At 39.2% G+C, this 16,573-nt stretch overlaps 1 protein-coding gene across 1 annotated transcript; it reads left to right on the top strand.

The window, feature by feature from the left end:
• The first annotated feature begins 5,979 nt into the window (after positions 1 to 5,979).
• On the top strand, positions 5,980 to 6,578 carry LOC130511385 (uncharacterized protein At4g04775-like). Its single transcript, XM_057008347.1, has 2 exons — positions 5,980 to 6,135; positions 6,222 to 6,578. Exons 1-2 carry the CDS (start codon positions 5,980 to 5,982, stop codon positions 6,576 to 6,578), a joined length of 513 nt encoding a protein of 170 aa, XP_056864327.1.
• The last annotated feature ends 9,995 nt before the right edge of the window (positions 6,579 to 16,573 follow it).

Below are 16,573 nucleotides of genomic sequence, written 5' to 3'. Positions count from 1 at the left end.
AAAAACGATTTTTTTACCTTCTAAGACACATTTTGTAGTGTGAATTACATGGGTAGACACTTTCCACTTGCCCAACACTTTCCTCTTGTACAAAGTCATCTATACCCTCTTTCTAGCCCACACCACGTTTTGCTAACCACAGATGAATTAACCATAGTTAGATAGTTTTGAAACTTTTTTTATTAGGTGTCGGACAAACCACAATACTCCTACACAGTTCAAATCTCACTCCTCTTCTTTTCCCCATTAGAGCTAAACCTTTGTTCCATCGACATCCAAAGATCCGTAACTTTCGAAGATATTGACGAACTCTAATGACGAAGAAGAAACCCAAGTCTGCTCAGGCGGCGGCGAAGAAGAAAGCCGTCCCCTCACCGCATTCCGATCTTCCCCCATCCACTTCAGGTTAAATCGAAGCCACTTCTACTTATTCTCTTTCGTTTTTTTGTCCCTTTCTTGGATAAACTTGCATTTGTCGATTTTGTTTGAAGAGAGTTCCTTTCCCTTTTATTTTCGAATTTTAGGGTTTTCTGACTACCAATTTTAGGGCTTTTTGCTGTATTTGTGGGTGTGTTTAAGATTTAGCAGTAGCGATTTCCAATCTACGATTTTTGATCCCCAATTTTGTTAGGGTTTTACATTTCTTTTCCAATTTTAGGGTTTTATTTCTCTGCTCTTTTAGGGGTTTTTGCTGTGTTTGTTTTTTAGATTTACCATTCCCGTTTTCAGATCTAGGTTTCTTTTTAGGGTTACCTGTTTATTTTTCTTTGATTTTATAGACTCGAGTTCTTCTAATTTTGTGCTAAGAAGATCCCTTACTGTCGATTACTGTTTATTGGTTCCGAAAAACAAATTACTGAAGATCAATTCCTCTAGTTTTGTTTCTTAATAACCATACTCAAATTGGACCTCCGGCATTATTGACTTTTTTTTTGTTTTCCTGGTCACACTTTCTGCAGGCACGCAGCCTGATCCGCGTCTCCCTTTTAGGCTATTTGCGACTGACAGGTTCCCCATAAAAAAGCTCAACATATATTCTTCACCGGAGATCCTCCCTTTTCTTCGTAACGTTCTCAAAGGAACTCCGGAGTTCCAGACCATTCGACAGTCATGTTTTGGAAAGCTTTTTGACATCCCAGCACGACAAGCTCCAGTGTCTGCAAAGCTCATTCACTCCTTCCTTACTCGCCAGCTCTTATGTGGGGACGACCATACCCTCTGGTCTGTTTTTGGTGGGAACCCTCTCCGTTACGGTCTCCAAGAGTTTGGAACCGTAACAGGTCTGAATTGTGACTCTTTTCCAGAAGGATATCATCCTAACACCTGCAAGTCAGTTTTTGCGGGCAAAGATGGAGTTTGGAAGAAACTTTTCGGGGACAAGAAGATGATAACTATAGCAGAGCTCTGTCGGATGCTCGAGAAAGACAAGAAAATGCCCGGTTGGAAGAAGATTCGTATTGCTCTTATCATCATTGTCGACGGTGTTCTAATTGCTCACAAACAAGTTGCCCGTCCCACTCCTCGATATGTAAGCATGCTTAGGAATCTCAAATCCTTCTTTGCCTTTCCTTGGGGTAGAGAGTCATTCTTGAAGACAATTTCATGCATGAAACCACCGAAGCCTGCTCCACCTAAGATCACGGACCCTCTCGCTTGGCTCGTGAAAAAACTCAAGCAGTCATCTTTCCGATTGCAGGGCTTCCCTCTTACACTGCAATTGGTTGCCTTCCGCGCCATCCCACAACTGCTACAGTTCATCCCTGCTCCCAACGACGACCGCACACTGATGGACCTTGAACAAAAATACCTACCACAGCACGGCTCCATCAAATCTAATGACATCTTGCGCGTCGAATTCTCCGAGAATGTAAGGGATCCCCCTAACACACTCTTTTGGTTCTCAATAACGCATGGATATTTTTGAATTTCTGTCCACACTAGGAAATTATGTCCACGTCCACACGTAAAATATTCCAAAATCTTACCGAGAACCTAAAATGATTTTCTCCAGGGATTTTGACTTTCTAATTTCTGTATTAAATCTTCTTCTCAGCTTGCTTTCTCACCGGTCATACCTATGGAAACTCAACCGCAGCCTGGGTGGGGAGAATGGCCCAATAAAACCAAGGACGATCGTCTGATTTACATGGAACAATTGATATCCGATGGGTGCAGTTTCAACAAGGCAATGTGGCCTGGTGGGTTAACAACGGAGACTTTGCTTCACAAGCCTCAAGATCGGGGTAACCGTACGGTTAAACCGAATCTCACTAGAGTCAAACAGTCACTCAGACCAAAGCCGTTTATCAACAAGGACACGTCTACAAGGAAGCAAAGACGCATCAGTTCTTATTTCACACGCTCCAAGGCCAACATTCACACCAACGAAGAACTAACTGAGATTGTCTTGGGTCTTCAACAGCAGATCAACGATTTGAAGAAATTGCTAAAGAACAAGAAGAGGAAAGCTCGAGGAAGGCAATCGTCATTTAATACACTGCTATATGCTACCAAGAAACTTCGGACGTCTACTCAGGAAGAAGAGAGAGGGACAATTCAACAGGTCAATTCTAGACATACTGATTGTTCTTCCTTTTTTTATTTGTTTACTATCACAGTTACCTAACCAAGTTTCTCATGTACCCTTCAACTTATGCTTATAGGATACTCCTGCCACACAACAGACCGGTGATCAACCAGCTGACGTCAATCCCCTACACTTCGATCCTAAAAATGATCAGGTGATGTGTGCTTCTACAGTGATTGCATTTTATTATCATGTAAATATAGTTACAAATTCTCTGTTTCTGGCCACCCTGTAGGATCGGGATGATCAGGAAGAACCACACTCACCTATCATAAGTCAGTACGCAGCTCATCTCCAACGCGAGGCGTCTGAAAACGCTATCACTCCTCCCTATGAAAAGCACACAGAAATCATCCACAACAAATCTGTCCACACTGCCAACTTTGATGACACCACTGAAGTAAATTCATTTCTACTTTTACATAGATTTATAACTGCTAGTTTCGGTATCCTAATCCCTTTATTAAGCATCTTTATATTTATCGTATGAAAGGATGAGGATGCTGAAGCCGAGCAGGTGGAACCTGTTTTCATAAAAACAATACGTCCTACAACAATGCTTTCCGAGATGACCACTGATTTGAACAATTCAGATTACGAGAAGGTGAGGTTTTACTTACCTAAATCAAATGTGGTTTGCTTGTTCCTTTGTTTGTTCCTTTGCTTTTACTGACTTTTGGATACTATTCTCTATGCTCATATTTTGACATTGTAGGATGTCCAAAATTTGGGTCCAAACAAACCTGCCGATCCCGAGCTGGCCACGGATGAGCACAATGTTGTGGCCATGGTAATACTCACTCATAAACCTATGTAATTCAAAGATGAACACCAATAAGGCTACTAACATATATCCACTCATTCTCGGGATTGCACTGTAGGTTGCGGAGGCTATGGATTCCCTTCCAAAAAAGGATGTCCACAACTCACGTGAACACTACAGCCAAGAGGATGAGCAGGCTGTTTACGCTCAGGTTGTAATATCTAATTAACCAAAGTTTTAAATATTCACTCTTCTAAGTTTCGTTCTTCAATGTAGGATGCGGATAAGAGGAATCAAGTTCAAGATGATGTAAACAACTCAAAAGAACAAGACCAAGAGATCCTCCCTGACGACAAGAATTATAGTGGCCAGGTCAGCCTCAATCATACCATCTTTCACATATGTCTACAGCAAACAAACCTCTGCTCATCACGATAACTTCATGTTACCATTCTCTGATCGCTATTCTAGGGTGTGGACGATGGGGATGACCTCAACGAAATGGTCCACAACACACCTGACCACAAAATCGAAGGAGAGACTCAGCCAATTAGAATTACTGACGATGCCACCGCCGATGCAAATGAAACGGCTGATACAAAGCAGAACACCACCCAGACTCGTACTTTTGGGACACTATACCCTGGTCGGTGGGACCCCCCTTCAAATGTCTATGACAAAGCAGACCACCCAAACAGCCCGGAGATTAATCACATACTCCATCATGGTATGACCATATACGACCCGATAAGTCCAGACCCTCCTCTGTCTGCAGGTCCAATATTTGACCAAACCGCAGGGCCATCATCTCCAACTGGCATTCGTTTGCAGTTATCACCCATTCCTTTCACTCCACTGACATCACCGGTCAAGAGCAATGAAAGTGGGCTTGGATTTGCAAGCCACGCAGGAACCCCAAATGCATTTAAAGCCACGGCTTCCTCGAACTCTCCCCCAAGCATCGGTCGTCAAACTAACGCTGAGGAGGTATGTCTCCTTAATAGTGGAAATGGAGAATAATTTCTTCTAAAATAAAACTACTAACTTACGGTTTCTTGAATTAAAACAGAACCAGCCTGCGGACGACTCTACAATCGATCTAACAAGCACTAAAGATCCCCCGAGCCATGTTCCAACACACCTAGAAAACCTTCTGGCTAAGGAATTAATAAGCTCCCCACTAGTACCGGCTTTGGATCTGATCACTCCACTACCAGACAGGGAATGGGAGATTTTCAATCAGGTTCTGAAAACAAACATTAATGTGTAAGTTTCTTATCAAAACATCTTTACTTCTTTGCTCATAACACTGAAACCTTATCAATCCAACTTTAATTTCTAAATTTCTCTGCTTTCACAGGTTCCATAGCACTCCATCTGAATTCGAGTTTTCAAACAAATCTCTCCTAGAAATGGCAAAGCCGAAGCAATGGACAACCACATATGTAAGTATAACTTTATTGTTTTTGGTCTGATTTTCTGGAATTTTAACTGCTCAATAACATATCGGCTTACATTTCTCAGCAAATGGAAATTCTAGTCCACATGATCTCAAAGAGGCACGCCGATATTCTACAGACGGAGAAAGCAGCATTCGCACCTCCAATACTTTGTTCAGCAATCGAAGATGATTTTCAATCTTTCACCAAGTGTGGTAAGAAAAAGAAGGAGAGTTTCGAATGGGACCAGCGATTGGTCGACATCGTGCTCTGTCCAGGGAAGAAATGGATGGAGGACATCCACACAATCTACACTCCCATGTTGTGGGACGAGTCACACTGGGTTGGGTTAGCAATAAACCTCGATATGGGATTGGTTGAGGTGCTTGATCCTCTACCCACTTTGCATGGCGTAAGACGCATGGCTAAGTGGATGAAACCGATCCTTGCTTCCCTCCCTTACCTTGTTAAGAAAGTAGCCATGTGTGAGCTTACCCAATTCGCAGGTGTGAAGCCGTTTGTCTGCACCCGTATTACAGATATCTACGTCAACCACCGCTCTGGCGACTGCGGCCCTGTGACGATGAAGTTCCTAGAGTTGCACGCTCATGGTGATCCACCTCCTGGAATGGCAGGCATCACCGACAAGATTGTGGACAACATACGCATGCAGTTCGCTATGGACATCTACAAGACTTTGGTCCTTCCAGCGTACTATGCATGAAATCACAGACGAGATGAATCCAAATCCCTTCTCTTCCTTTTTTCTCCCCAGAATTTGTGAAATTTTATGGGGTTCTCGGAGTACTTAATGTTCTTATTCTGTTGTTTAGCTAATGCAAGGGTTGTAGTTAACGCAAACATTACGACTTCCTGAAGTTTATGCGTTCCTGTTTAGACTAAAAATTTTAGTAACTGTTTGTGCCGAAAGAATAACCAAAAAAAAATGTAGTGTTACTTTTATTCCACGTCCACAACGGAAGAACATAATCTTATCAAAATCAGCAAGAAGGAGTTCATCAAAAAATAATTTTACTCCACGATAATTTAATATTTTAAAAAACAAAGACGGACTTCAACAAACTATTCGATTCAACAAAGTCTTCGAGACCTACAAATCCCTAAGAAATAGTAGCGAATCTACAAACAGCGACACTACTCTTCCATTAACAACCAGAATAAAAATTGCCATGAGCTCTTCCACTTCATCCTCAAGGTCTCATACCGGCCGTCAAACAACCGGAATTCCCAAAAGATGTTGGTGTGGAGCGGATGTGACTACATTCGGCGCTCAGACGAAGGAGAATCTTTTCCGCAGGTTCTATCGGTGCGAGATTGGTGTAAAGGTAAGATAAACGATAAAATTGCCTAGTTCTGTTACCAAAATTCACAACTGTAGTTAGTCAGATCTAAAAATTCACTTCATTAACAGAGGAAAAGCGAGCATCATTTGTTCAAATGGGTGGACGAAGCAATTCTGGACGAGGTAACCAGTGTCGATGAAAAACACTCACAACTGAAAGTAGATGTCGACTCTTTCAAGATGCAAACCGCCAGACGATTTGAAAACCAGGCGAAGCAAATCGACCAAACCATTCAAGAAATCAAACTCCTAATGGCTGCAAACACAGAGAACAGTAAGACCAAGGAGAACTCAACTTTGACCACCGAAGATACTATTACATCGCCTAGCATGGCCTATGGTGGGAGCAACCCTTTGACAAACATAGCAGTCGCAGCGTTTGCCCTAGGCACTATGGCTTGGATATACTCTAGGATTGCCAACTGAAGGTTATCTTCATCATGTGAACTCCCAAACCACCTACTTTTGTAATCTTCGGCATGAGTTGTTAGGGTATCTATCATTGTGTTTCTACCTGAAAAACAATTTCAAAGCAGTCTTTTATGAACTTTTGCTTCAGTTTCTTATTACTCTTCTCTGTTAAAAATCATCAATTAAATTATATGGACAGGATATGCGAACAACAACTCGTCCACGTCCACAAAAAAACAAATAAACTAACCGATCTTCTAATACGTTTACCATTTGTCAACACAAACACATAGACAATCAGAAAGGGTGATATAGACAAAGGAACATTTTCTAAACAGGTAATTGTCTAGAAAAAAGGAAAACACTGTCAACCAACTTTGTTTCAAATCTTATCTTCAAAGGCAATAGTAACGAAACAAAGGGCCATCAACGCATGGGTGTTCCAAAATATAATGTTTGGTGTCTCCAAAACAAGTTCAACAAAACATAACCCCCCAAAAAAAACAAAACTTGATTTTGGGATTGTAAATTCCAAATAAAATTAGCATCAGGTCTCCCCAGCTAGTACCAAAAAGGAGAACAGCAACATTCCGGAAAAAAACCGTCTAAAAAAGAACAACCAACTTGTTCCAAAAATAAAACCCACACAGCCACAAATGCTAAATGGGGCGAACGCAGTTGGTTCGGTTGTGACCAAAGCCTCCACACCTACCACATCTGTTCTTACTCTCCTTCTTCTTCGGTGCCTACAACAATTAAAAAAAAAATATCAGTGGATGCAACAACATAGTCAACAGAAACAGAGGAGTTACAGACCCTGAACTCTCCAATGGAGGTTTTCCGTGCCTTGCGACGACGCCCGGGCTGCAACTTCGTCATGGGGGGGTATACAACCTGCTCCCTTACTTCATCTGGTAAGTCAACATCCCTAGGGTCTTCTTCAGGAGTTATCTCACCTGCATAGGTCTCCCTCCAAACCGATGTCTTATACCAATGACCGCATAGTGTCTCCGTAGACACCCCAAGTCCGTTGGCTGCAAGAATAGCATGACCACATGGTATTTTGATATGGTCAAAATACTTGCAGCTACACTTTCTCTCGGCTAGCATCACCTTGTCAGATCTCCCAAACTTACCCAGCACCTGACAAGTCCACTCATTAACAGAATTTATGTAACTTCCATTGACAGTCGCCATGTTTTTCGTCATCTCTTTGTCAACCTCAACAGTTACACCTCCAGTGTGTTTAGCTGCCTTCTTCCGACGAGCACTAAACCACCTGGTCATCATCCTCTGTATGAACTTAACCAACTCAAGAATGTTAGCTCCCCTCCCTTCCAATAGGGCATTGTTTAGCTGCTCAGCAATATTGCTGGTCATGATGTTATATCTGTCTCCGGGGAAATTACATCTTGACCAACGAGCAGTTCCAATTTTCCCAAGATACACACCACAAGCACTGTTTGTTGACCTGACCTTCCCATACAGTTCCTTGTACTCACGTGGCATGTGAGCCATCGCTGTCTTAGTCACCAACTCAGCAAGGTGCTTACTTGAATACCTCGAATTCACGTTCCTAGCCAAGTGTACTATGCAAGCTCCATGCTTGGCTTGGGGATAGATCTTACTCACAGCATTGGCAATACTCACGGCCCTGTCAGAGATTATGGCGAGAGTTGGGGAATCACTAAGAATCCTCTCCACTTTTTGCAAAAACCATGTCCACGCATCCTCATCCTCAGCATCCACAATTGCAAAAGCAAGGGGGAAAATCTGAAAATTAGCATCCTGGCCACTTGCCGTCAACAACACCCCCTTGTATTTGCCGCTTAGATGGGTACCATCAATAACCAACACATGCCTAAGCTTTCGAAATCCACTTATGGAAGCACCAAATGCTAGGAAGAGATAAAGAAAACGTTCATCACCATCATCGTCGACGTCTGTTTCCAAGTCAGCTACTGTACCAGGATTTGCAAGCTTTAACATGTAAAGATACTCAGGGAGCTTGGCGTATGCATCCTCATCAGTGCCACGCACACCAATTATCGCTTTTTCTTTCGCCCTGTAGCACGTCATATAAGATGCATTCACACGTAGGTCTTCCAAAAGGAGTTTCTGTAAATCCCGAGCAACAGGAGCTTTCCCGGGGTTTCCAAACTTTGCTTTGTAAACAGCGGCAATTACTCTAGAAGTTGCTCTGCTCTTGTAACCTTGTCGAAACTCAATAGGGCAGAGATGCTCAAGTTTAGCCTTCCTTATCTCATAGTATCCACATCCACGGATCTCATGAGCAGTCACACGCCAATCACACCTCTTGTCAGGGCACTCAACCACAAAAGAATCAACCTTGGTCCTAGTTTGCGTGTACCTAAACTGCTTCTTTATAGCATAGATTGCCAAAGCAATCTGACAATCCTCCTTGCTTCCAAAAACTTTTCCAACAGCTATTTCGCCATAATGATCTCCAACATCCATGTCTGGGATTTTTGAAACATCGTACTCTGTGTCATCAAACATGGGAGGTATGTCGAACTCGTCGTCGTCAACATCATCGAGTTTGCGGGTTGGTCGCTCTCCCAAGTCGTCAACACGAGCTCCGCCGCTACCACCGCCCATCCAAGGGTTATAGTCCTCGGGCTTTGGTGTGTTTCCGTTGCTATCACCACCCCTTGAACCGCCAACATCTGCATAAGTTCTCGGCCCTGATCTTCTATTCAGACCCGCTAAAATCTCTTCTTCGTTGAACACTACGTTAACAGCATTGGAACCTTTGTAGTCCCCTTCCAACAACGGCTTCCAAAACTCCTCGTCGTAGCCTCTCGGCCTCAGTTCTATCTCGTCAAGTAGGACATCTCCTTCATCGTTACCTCCAGAACTGAGGACACTGCTTTCTCCTCTAACTGTGACCCCACTAATCACATCTTTTTCCACCCTCTCAATCTCCCTTGCAAATTCCTCGTCTTCCACGAGGTTTATGACCTTAGTTTTTGAAGCAGCTGATGAGACGTAACTCCTTTTAGATGAACCAGTCGAAAACTTAGCAACATCTGGTGACACGAACCCCAACCCAGAATCGTCCACGAATTCGCTGTCCACAACCGGGGGGTTCTCCGTAAAATGAGCAAACAAATTCATCCCACCTTTCACTTTCAGATGCTTGCAGAAATACTTCACAGTGCCGTCGCTAGTTATCAACACCGGTGGGGTCTTAATCCCGGTTGCAAGCTCCAAGCTTGTTGGTGGCCAGTAGCTCAATGCAACACCAAACCGCGAATCGTCTACTCCAAACTCCCGTAGTACGTTAGCCTCAAGCTCCTTACATCCAATACCGTCGTATACAGCCACCATACGACCCATTCGATGCTTCTCTATGACGAAATCCCAGTTACCTCCATCTCCACAAACCCAGGCGCCGCTAAGAACCAAACATTGTTCGTCCATCTTCGACGTTCTTTCCTTCGAAAAAAACACAGATTCGTAAAAGTTAACGGACAGAGCACAAGAAAAATTATATTACAACGTTTTTTATCATGTAAAAAACAGGTAATTTGCCCAAAAGGACACCAAAGGAGTCACCTTTCTCAAACTACAGCTGCAGCTAGTTGGCCTCCTGCTTGGCGACCACAGATAATATGCATTTATGGAAGATGACCTACTTTTTCAAAACACATGAAAAGTGTCCGTTCGATCCCTCTACATCTGACGGTCTAAAATTGTCTCATAAACCCAAGCAGAAACCTCAATGTCTCAACAAAGGAAACACGTTTGCTCGATCAAACTGGTCCCCACAAAATGGGAATAAAAAAATATTAAAATTAACTCAGGCATAGAAAGCCCTTAACTCGGGCAAAAAGATAGGAATGACAAATCACTTGGGGGGAGAGAGTGGAAAAGTGCCTCTCATGTGGCAAGTGTCTAAACGTGATACAAAAATATAAAAAGTGTCTGTTGAAGTAATCAACTCATCAAAAACGATATGTCTTGTCTTAATGACTGGATGTGGGGCTATTACCAGCCGGTGTTGTGGAATTTGTTGCCATTTCCACTTTTTCGGTAATTTTGTTTTTCTTTTTTTTTTTTTTTTGTCAGCTGCCCATCTTCATTAGATCAAGTGGTGGTTAGACGAGCCGATTCTCCGAGGAGCACATCCGTCTGACCGGGTCTGATCTATATGGGAAAAGATATATCCTCTCTTTCTTGCATCTTTTGCTAAAGCGTCCGTCCGTCCATTCCGATTTCTCGGAATATAAGACACTCTTATATCCTCGAAATCCTCCTGGAGGCTCCGAAATAGCTCAATCTCTGCTACAAATGCAGGCCACTCCTCCGGGTTTGTGATCATATCCACTAGATCCGTGCAATCTGTCTCGAACCTCATTGTGGTCATCCTCATGTTTCTCATACATGAGGCTGCCCAGAGTAACCCTTCCATCTCAGCATGTAAGGCTGAGAGGCTCCTATTACATGCCCGTAGACCAAAGACTTCATAGCCCATTTGATCCTTTAGACTCCACCCTAATCCACTGACGCTGCCATGATCGATCCATGAAGCATCGATTTGACAGGTAGGGATTTGAGGTATCCAAGGGGGCACTATTCCCACCTCTGTAGGAGGGGGATCGTCATGTTCTTCATTTTCTTCCTCCTTTTCATTAGCTTTCCTCCAACATTCTGCCTCAAGTGACGCGTGCTGGAGAGTATCCATCGGGGATACGACTTTCCCGTTGAAGAGTTTGTCGTTCCTCGCCTTCCAAATGTACCAACAGATCCATGGGAAGGTATCGAATTGTGGTCTCATGGGAGACACCTCTTTTCTCTTACAAAACAGAAAGTTCATGTTTTGGTAAATAGATGTACTCGGGAAGTAACCCGGAAGGGACGGATAGTCCGATAAAGCCCACACCTGCAGAGCAGGAGGGCATTCAAAAAGAAGATGATTAATCGACTCCACTGGGGCAGCACATCTAGGACAACTCCTATCGGTGCCCAGGTGTCTATAAGTGAGTCTCTCTGTCGTCGCCACACAGCCTGAGATAGCCTGCCACAGAAAATGCTTCATCTTGCTTGGAGCCTTGGTCTTCCATGCATGGCTTTGTAGACACGTGAAACTCGGTTCTCGAACTCCTACATGTGTATGGCTCCGTTTGGTCGATTGGAGGAGGTCATAACCGGTCTTGACTGAGTAAACTCCAGATTTTGTGTGATTCCAAACGAATCCATCCGGGGTCAATGATCGAGAAGGTTTTAGCCCAAGGATCAAGGGGATATCATCTGGATGGAAAAATTCCCGTAAGAGTGGTATATCCCACTCCTTGGTATCATTCTTAATAAAAGACTGAACAAGGAGTTGGGGAAGTCTGTAGACAATATGTTCGGCAGGTTTTGGAGGTCTAGCCACTGAGTCCGGAATCCAAGGATCGCTCCAAACTCTCGTATCGCGACCCGAACCAATAGTTTTTCGTAATCCAGATATGAGTAGGGGTTTCGCTGCCATGATGCTACGCCATCCATATGATGGTGAGTATGTCCGTCGGTCTTCTAGCGGAGAAATTGTATTGTAATACCTTCCTTTTAAAACACGTGCCAGTAAAGATTTTGGATAATGAATTAGTCTCCACAATTGTTTTGCAAGAAGCGCTATATTGAAGTCATGGAAATCTCGAAAACCTAGTCCCCCCAAATCTTTGGGGATACAGATCTCGTCCCATGCTATCCAATGTAAACCTCCGCTGTTTTGTTTAGAGCTCCACCAAAAATTCGAGGTCGTACTCTTCATCTTATCAGTAATGCCTTGTGGGAGCAAGTAGCATGACATAACATATGTCGGAACCGCCTGAGCCACTGATTTAATCTGAACTTCTTTTCCCCCTTTCGAGAGCAGTCTTGATGACCAATTGTTTGTTCGGCCGTTGAGCCGATCTTGTACAAAGGAGAACACCTTCATCTTCGAGCCACATATTTGTTCAGGTAGTCCAAGGTACATCCCCATACCCCCTTCGGCCGAAAAACCAAGTGCTTCTTTTATATCTTTCTTCCGAGAAAAATCTACTCGGTTTCCAAAAAACATCGAGGACTTTGACGCGTTTAGTCTTTGTCCTGATGCAGACCGCGAGACCAGACTAGAAGAAGCGATGTTCAAACTTCGCAGCCAGGCCTCGGCTTACCAAAAAAAAAAAAAATCTCCACCAGGTTAATCTGATATAAGCATAGTCAGCTATTTGTTAAATTAACCCATTTAAATTAAATTTAAATATCATCCTAAATGTAATCTTTTCGATTGCAATATATATTAATAGATACAAAAGTAATTAAATGAATAATATTTTAACATATAAAATCAGATTTGAAAAAGATCATACTTTTTTTTTGATAATCCAGGTATCTGGACCTCTCACTTATTCCGACTATCCCACCGCGTCCAACCGGAACTGCCGAGGAATGTCCTGGAGGCCAAACGGAAACAATGTTAAATTCGCTGTGGCCGGGGCTCGAAACTCGTGATGACGGACACCTCATCTAAGATTTCTTTACCACCAGACTACGAGACCCGGTTAAAAAAAAATCATACTTAGATGCAATATTGTGTTTCTAATCTTGTTATACTTTGAAAATGTATATTATTAACCACACAAACATGGTCCAATGATACGGTGGATTTGAAAAAGTGATAAATATCATGGGTTTTGATCAAACTCAGATTTATCCTTTGCATCGTTAGATTATATAGCTATTTAATTCCCATTACGAGTAATTGGATCTCTCTAAAACCGGTGGACACCTTAGAGCATTTCCAATGTATGGCTCTATATTTTTACCTCTAAAATAGAGATCTCTATTATAGAGATAGATTTACTTCAATGTATGTCTCTATAATAGAGTTCCTCTATTTTAGAGGAAAATATAGAAAAATGTTACTTTTTGGCTCTATATTTAGAGGTGGAAATAGCATATCTATATTTTCCTCTATAAATAAGGAAATTCTATTATACAGGTATACATTGGAACAAATCCACCTCTATAATAAAGATTCTCTATTTTAGAAAAAAATATAGAGATGAAAATAGAGAGGGGTCGGAAATGATCTTAGAGTATTAATCAGTTGGATCTCGGCCCGTCATAGACCCATGTTATCAAACAGAAAAAAGGGAAAAATGTATATTATTACAAACATATTTATTTAATATGTTGTTTGACTTGAAACCCCTTCTGGTTAAATTTTGCTGATACAAAATACAAGTGATATAGAAATCATAATACTTTTGATGTTTTTAACATAAGATATCTTTAACAGTTCTATATATAATGGTTTATATATGAACTAGGATAAGACATGCGCTTTGCGCATGGTAAATTTATATGAAATTTATTTAAGAAATATTGTACAAAGAATAAATTTTATATTCTTGATCGAATTAATATTTTTAAGCCTTGAACAATTTTGTAGTTTATTCTTATTTTGTTTTTGTTTGTTTTTTTGGGCTGAGATTTAGAAATGTTTAAGATTTAAAATTATTAAAGAGATATACATACTTAGGTTAAGATCTCGGCCTTCTGCAAAATAAATTTTTATATTTAGTACTTATTTTATGTTTTTTTGCATATTATAAAATAATAAATATATATTAAATAACTGCGCCATAAGTTACTATTATATAATAAATTGGCGTGCATATATAAATCAAACGACTACTCTTGTTTGTTCGCAATTATTTTAGGGTAAATATATCAAAATCGATCTTATCTATGTATATGATGTATAATTAAATTTAAATGATATTAATGTGGATATATAGTATACTTTTAATATAAATATTTATTAAATGAGGTTTCTACTCATATGATTTTATGATTATTTGTGTAAAAAAATTTCACACCAACAAATTATTTTTTAATTTGGGATGTTTAGTGGTTTTATAATTTATAATCATTTAAAAAATAAAGATTTCAAAATTAAAATATTAACTTTTCACTATATGTCCAATGAAAATACCAAAAAATAAGGAAGTATTTTCATATGATGTATAGTTTAATTTAAAAGATATGAAATATATATATATATATAAACATAAACACATTTTATAATCATTGTATCTTATTACAGAAAAAATTAAAACATTAATCACAAAAGTTTATGTGAGACTTTTAATGGTTTTAATAATTTATACTCGTTTTGAAAAAATCAAAATACAACATATACAAAAATATAAATTTTATTATATGATAAATGTAATTGTGTAATTCATTTTAATAATAAATAATTAAACAAAATTGATAGAAAGTATACAGATTCTTAGCAATCTTTATTATTTAAAATCATTAATTGTCATATATATTTTAATCATATTAGGTAATATTTCGTATTTATTTAAAGAAATAATAGATAATAAATTTCAATTTGATAAATGAATAGTATATAATGGACATAGTATATAATGTAACATTCTCTAGCAGTTTAAATTTTGGACAACAAAATTCTCAATTGATTCTCAAGCCGCCGCGTAAGTAAAATTAGCATTCAAATTAGGTGATAATTTACTAGAACACTTTTTTAATTAATACAAACTACATGTTATAACTTTTAAAATGTTTCTCTATTAATATATAGGGGATATGATTTAACAGATGATGTCTAATGATGAAAGAAATATTTAAATAAATGTGTGTCCAATTTTATATTTGACTTTTATACTATGTGTTAATGATCAAAAAAATATGTTTCTGTAAGAAAGTGTTAGTAATAAAAAGCTTAAGCTTAAATATGGCAATATAGTTAGAATTTAGTTAGAATAAAATTTCTTAATTTTAAGTTACATTTAAAATCAAATAAATACACAAAATGTTGTTTGTCAAAGAAATAAATAGTATAAAGTAATCCAATTTTATAATGTATAAAACATCTGCTAGTTAAAAAAAATTGAAAAATAAAAATCATGTACAAAATTATATAAATTACTGTGTTTATACTTTGTATCAAAACTTCTAAATTTTCAATTAATTCATAAAGAAAAATATACGTGCACATTGAGAACCAGAATATAGTATTTTTTTAAGAAACAAAGTTAATATTGAAAAAGAAAACAAATCTAACAAGTTTTTTTTGCTTAAAATTTAAATCTAACAAGTTTAACAATATATTGTTAACATAATTCTAATATCAAATTTTATTCAGCTTTCTAATTTATGATATATATATAGATACTGCTTTCAGATTTTATGATAACTTTTATTAACTATATAGTAATTTAAGCAGTTGAGACAAATTATTTTTTATAGTTACGTTATAAAAGCTTATGAGTGATGTAAATAGTGAAGTTAATACAACGTATATCAAACCAAAACAACTAAAAACATATGATAAAAATGGTCGAATGATTTACTTGTGATTATAAATACTTTTCAGTGACAAAATATCTAACGGTTTACACGTTTCGAATATCAATTTTTATCTTTGATTAATAATCCCACTGTTATTACAAATGGTGTATATCAGTTCGACGCCAGGGAATAATCGAACCTATATCATCAAAATCGTATATATACATCAACATCGACATAAAGAAGAGTCTACCTTGTCATCTTATAGTGGTGGTCACAGTGGAAGAATAAAGGATCCCTAACTTTTTGTAGCTCTTGGAACAATGTAACGTCGTTTGTCGTTCCAAAACACATCTCAAAAAATTTATTCCCCACCGTAAAATTATAATCTTGTGAAGAATCCTCTTATGAAATAATATTGCTCGCTGCTCGTGAAAACGACTCATGTGGAACGCACGACGAAAAATAAACAATTTACTATTTTGTCAACTGTATAAATTGATTGCTTTATCTGCATCGAATGAATAGCATATGCATTTGACACTAATTATAAAACATGTTCCAATAAATTTGACAGCATTCTGACTTTTATTTTCCTAAACTACTAGGTACTAGGTGTTTTGTCTGTACATGTAGATATAATCATTTTACTAATAGTTATTAACATATGTATTATGATTTGAATATCATGA

Source organism: Raphanus sativus, chromosome 4 (assembly GCF_000801105.2).
Source record: "Raphanus sativus cultivar WK10039 chromosome 4, ASM80110v3, whole genome shotgun sequence".
NCBI lineage: Eukaryota > Viridiplantae > Streptophyta > Magnoliopsida > Brassicales > Brassicaceae > Raphanus > Raphanus sativus.
Note: the sequence above shows the minus strand (reverse complement) of the source record. Positions and strands in the feature narration are given on the sequence as shown.

Bases quoted from the DNA above. Each gene is read 5' to 3' on its own strand.
- LOC130511385 (XM_057008347.1), top strand. From the start codon at position 5,980: ATGAGCTCTTCCACTTCATCCTCAAGGTCTCATACCGGCCGTCAAACA. The intron at 6,136-6,221 runs GTAAGATAAACG...CTTCATTAACAG, and splicing joins GGTGCGAGATTGGTGTAAAG to AGGAAAAGCGAGCATCATTT.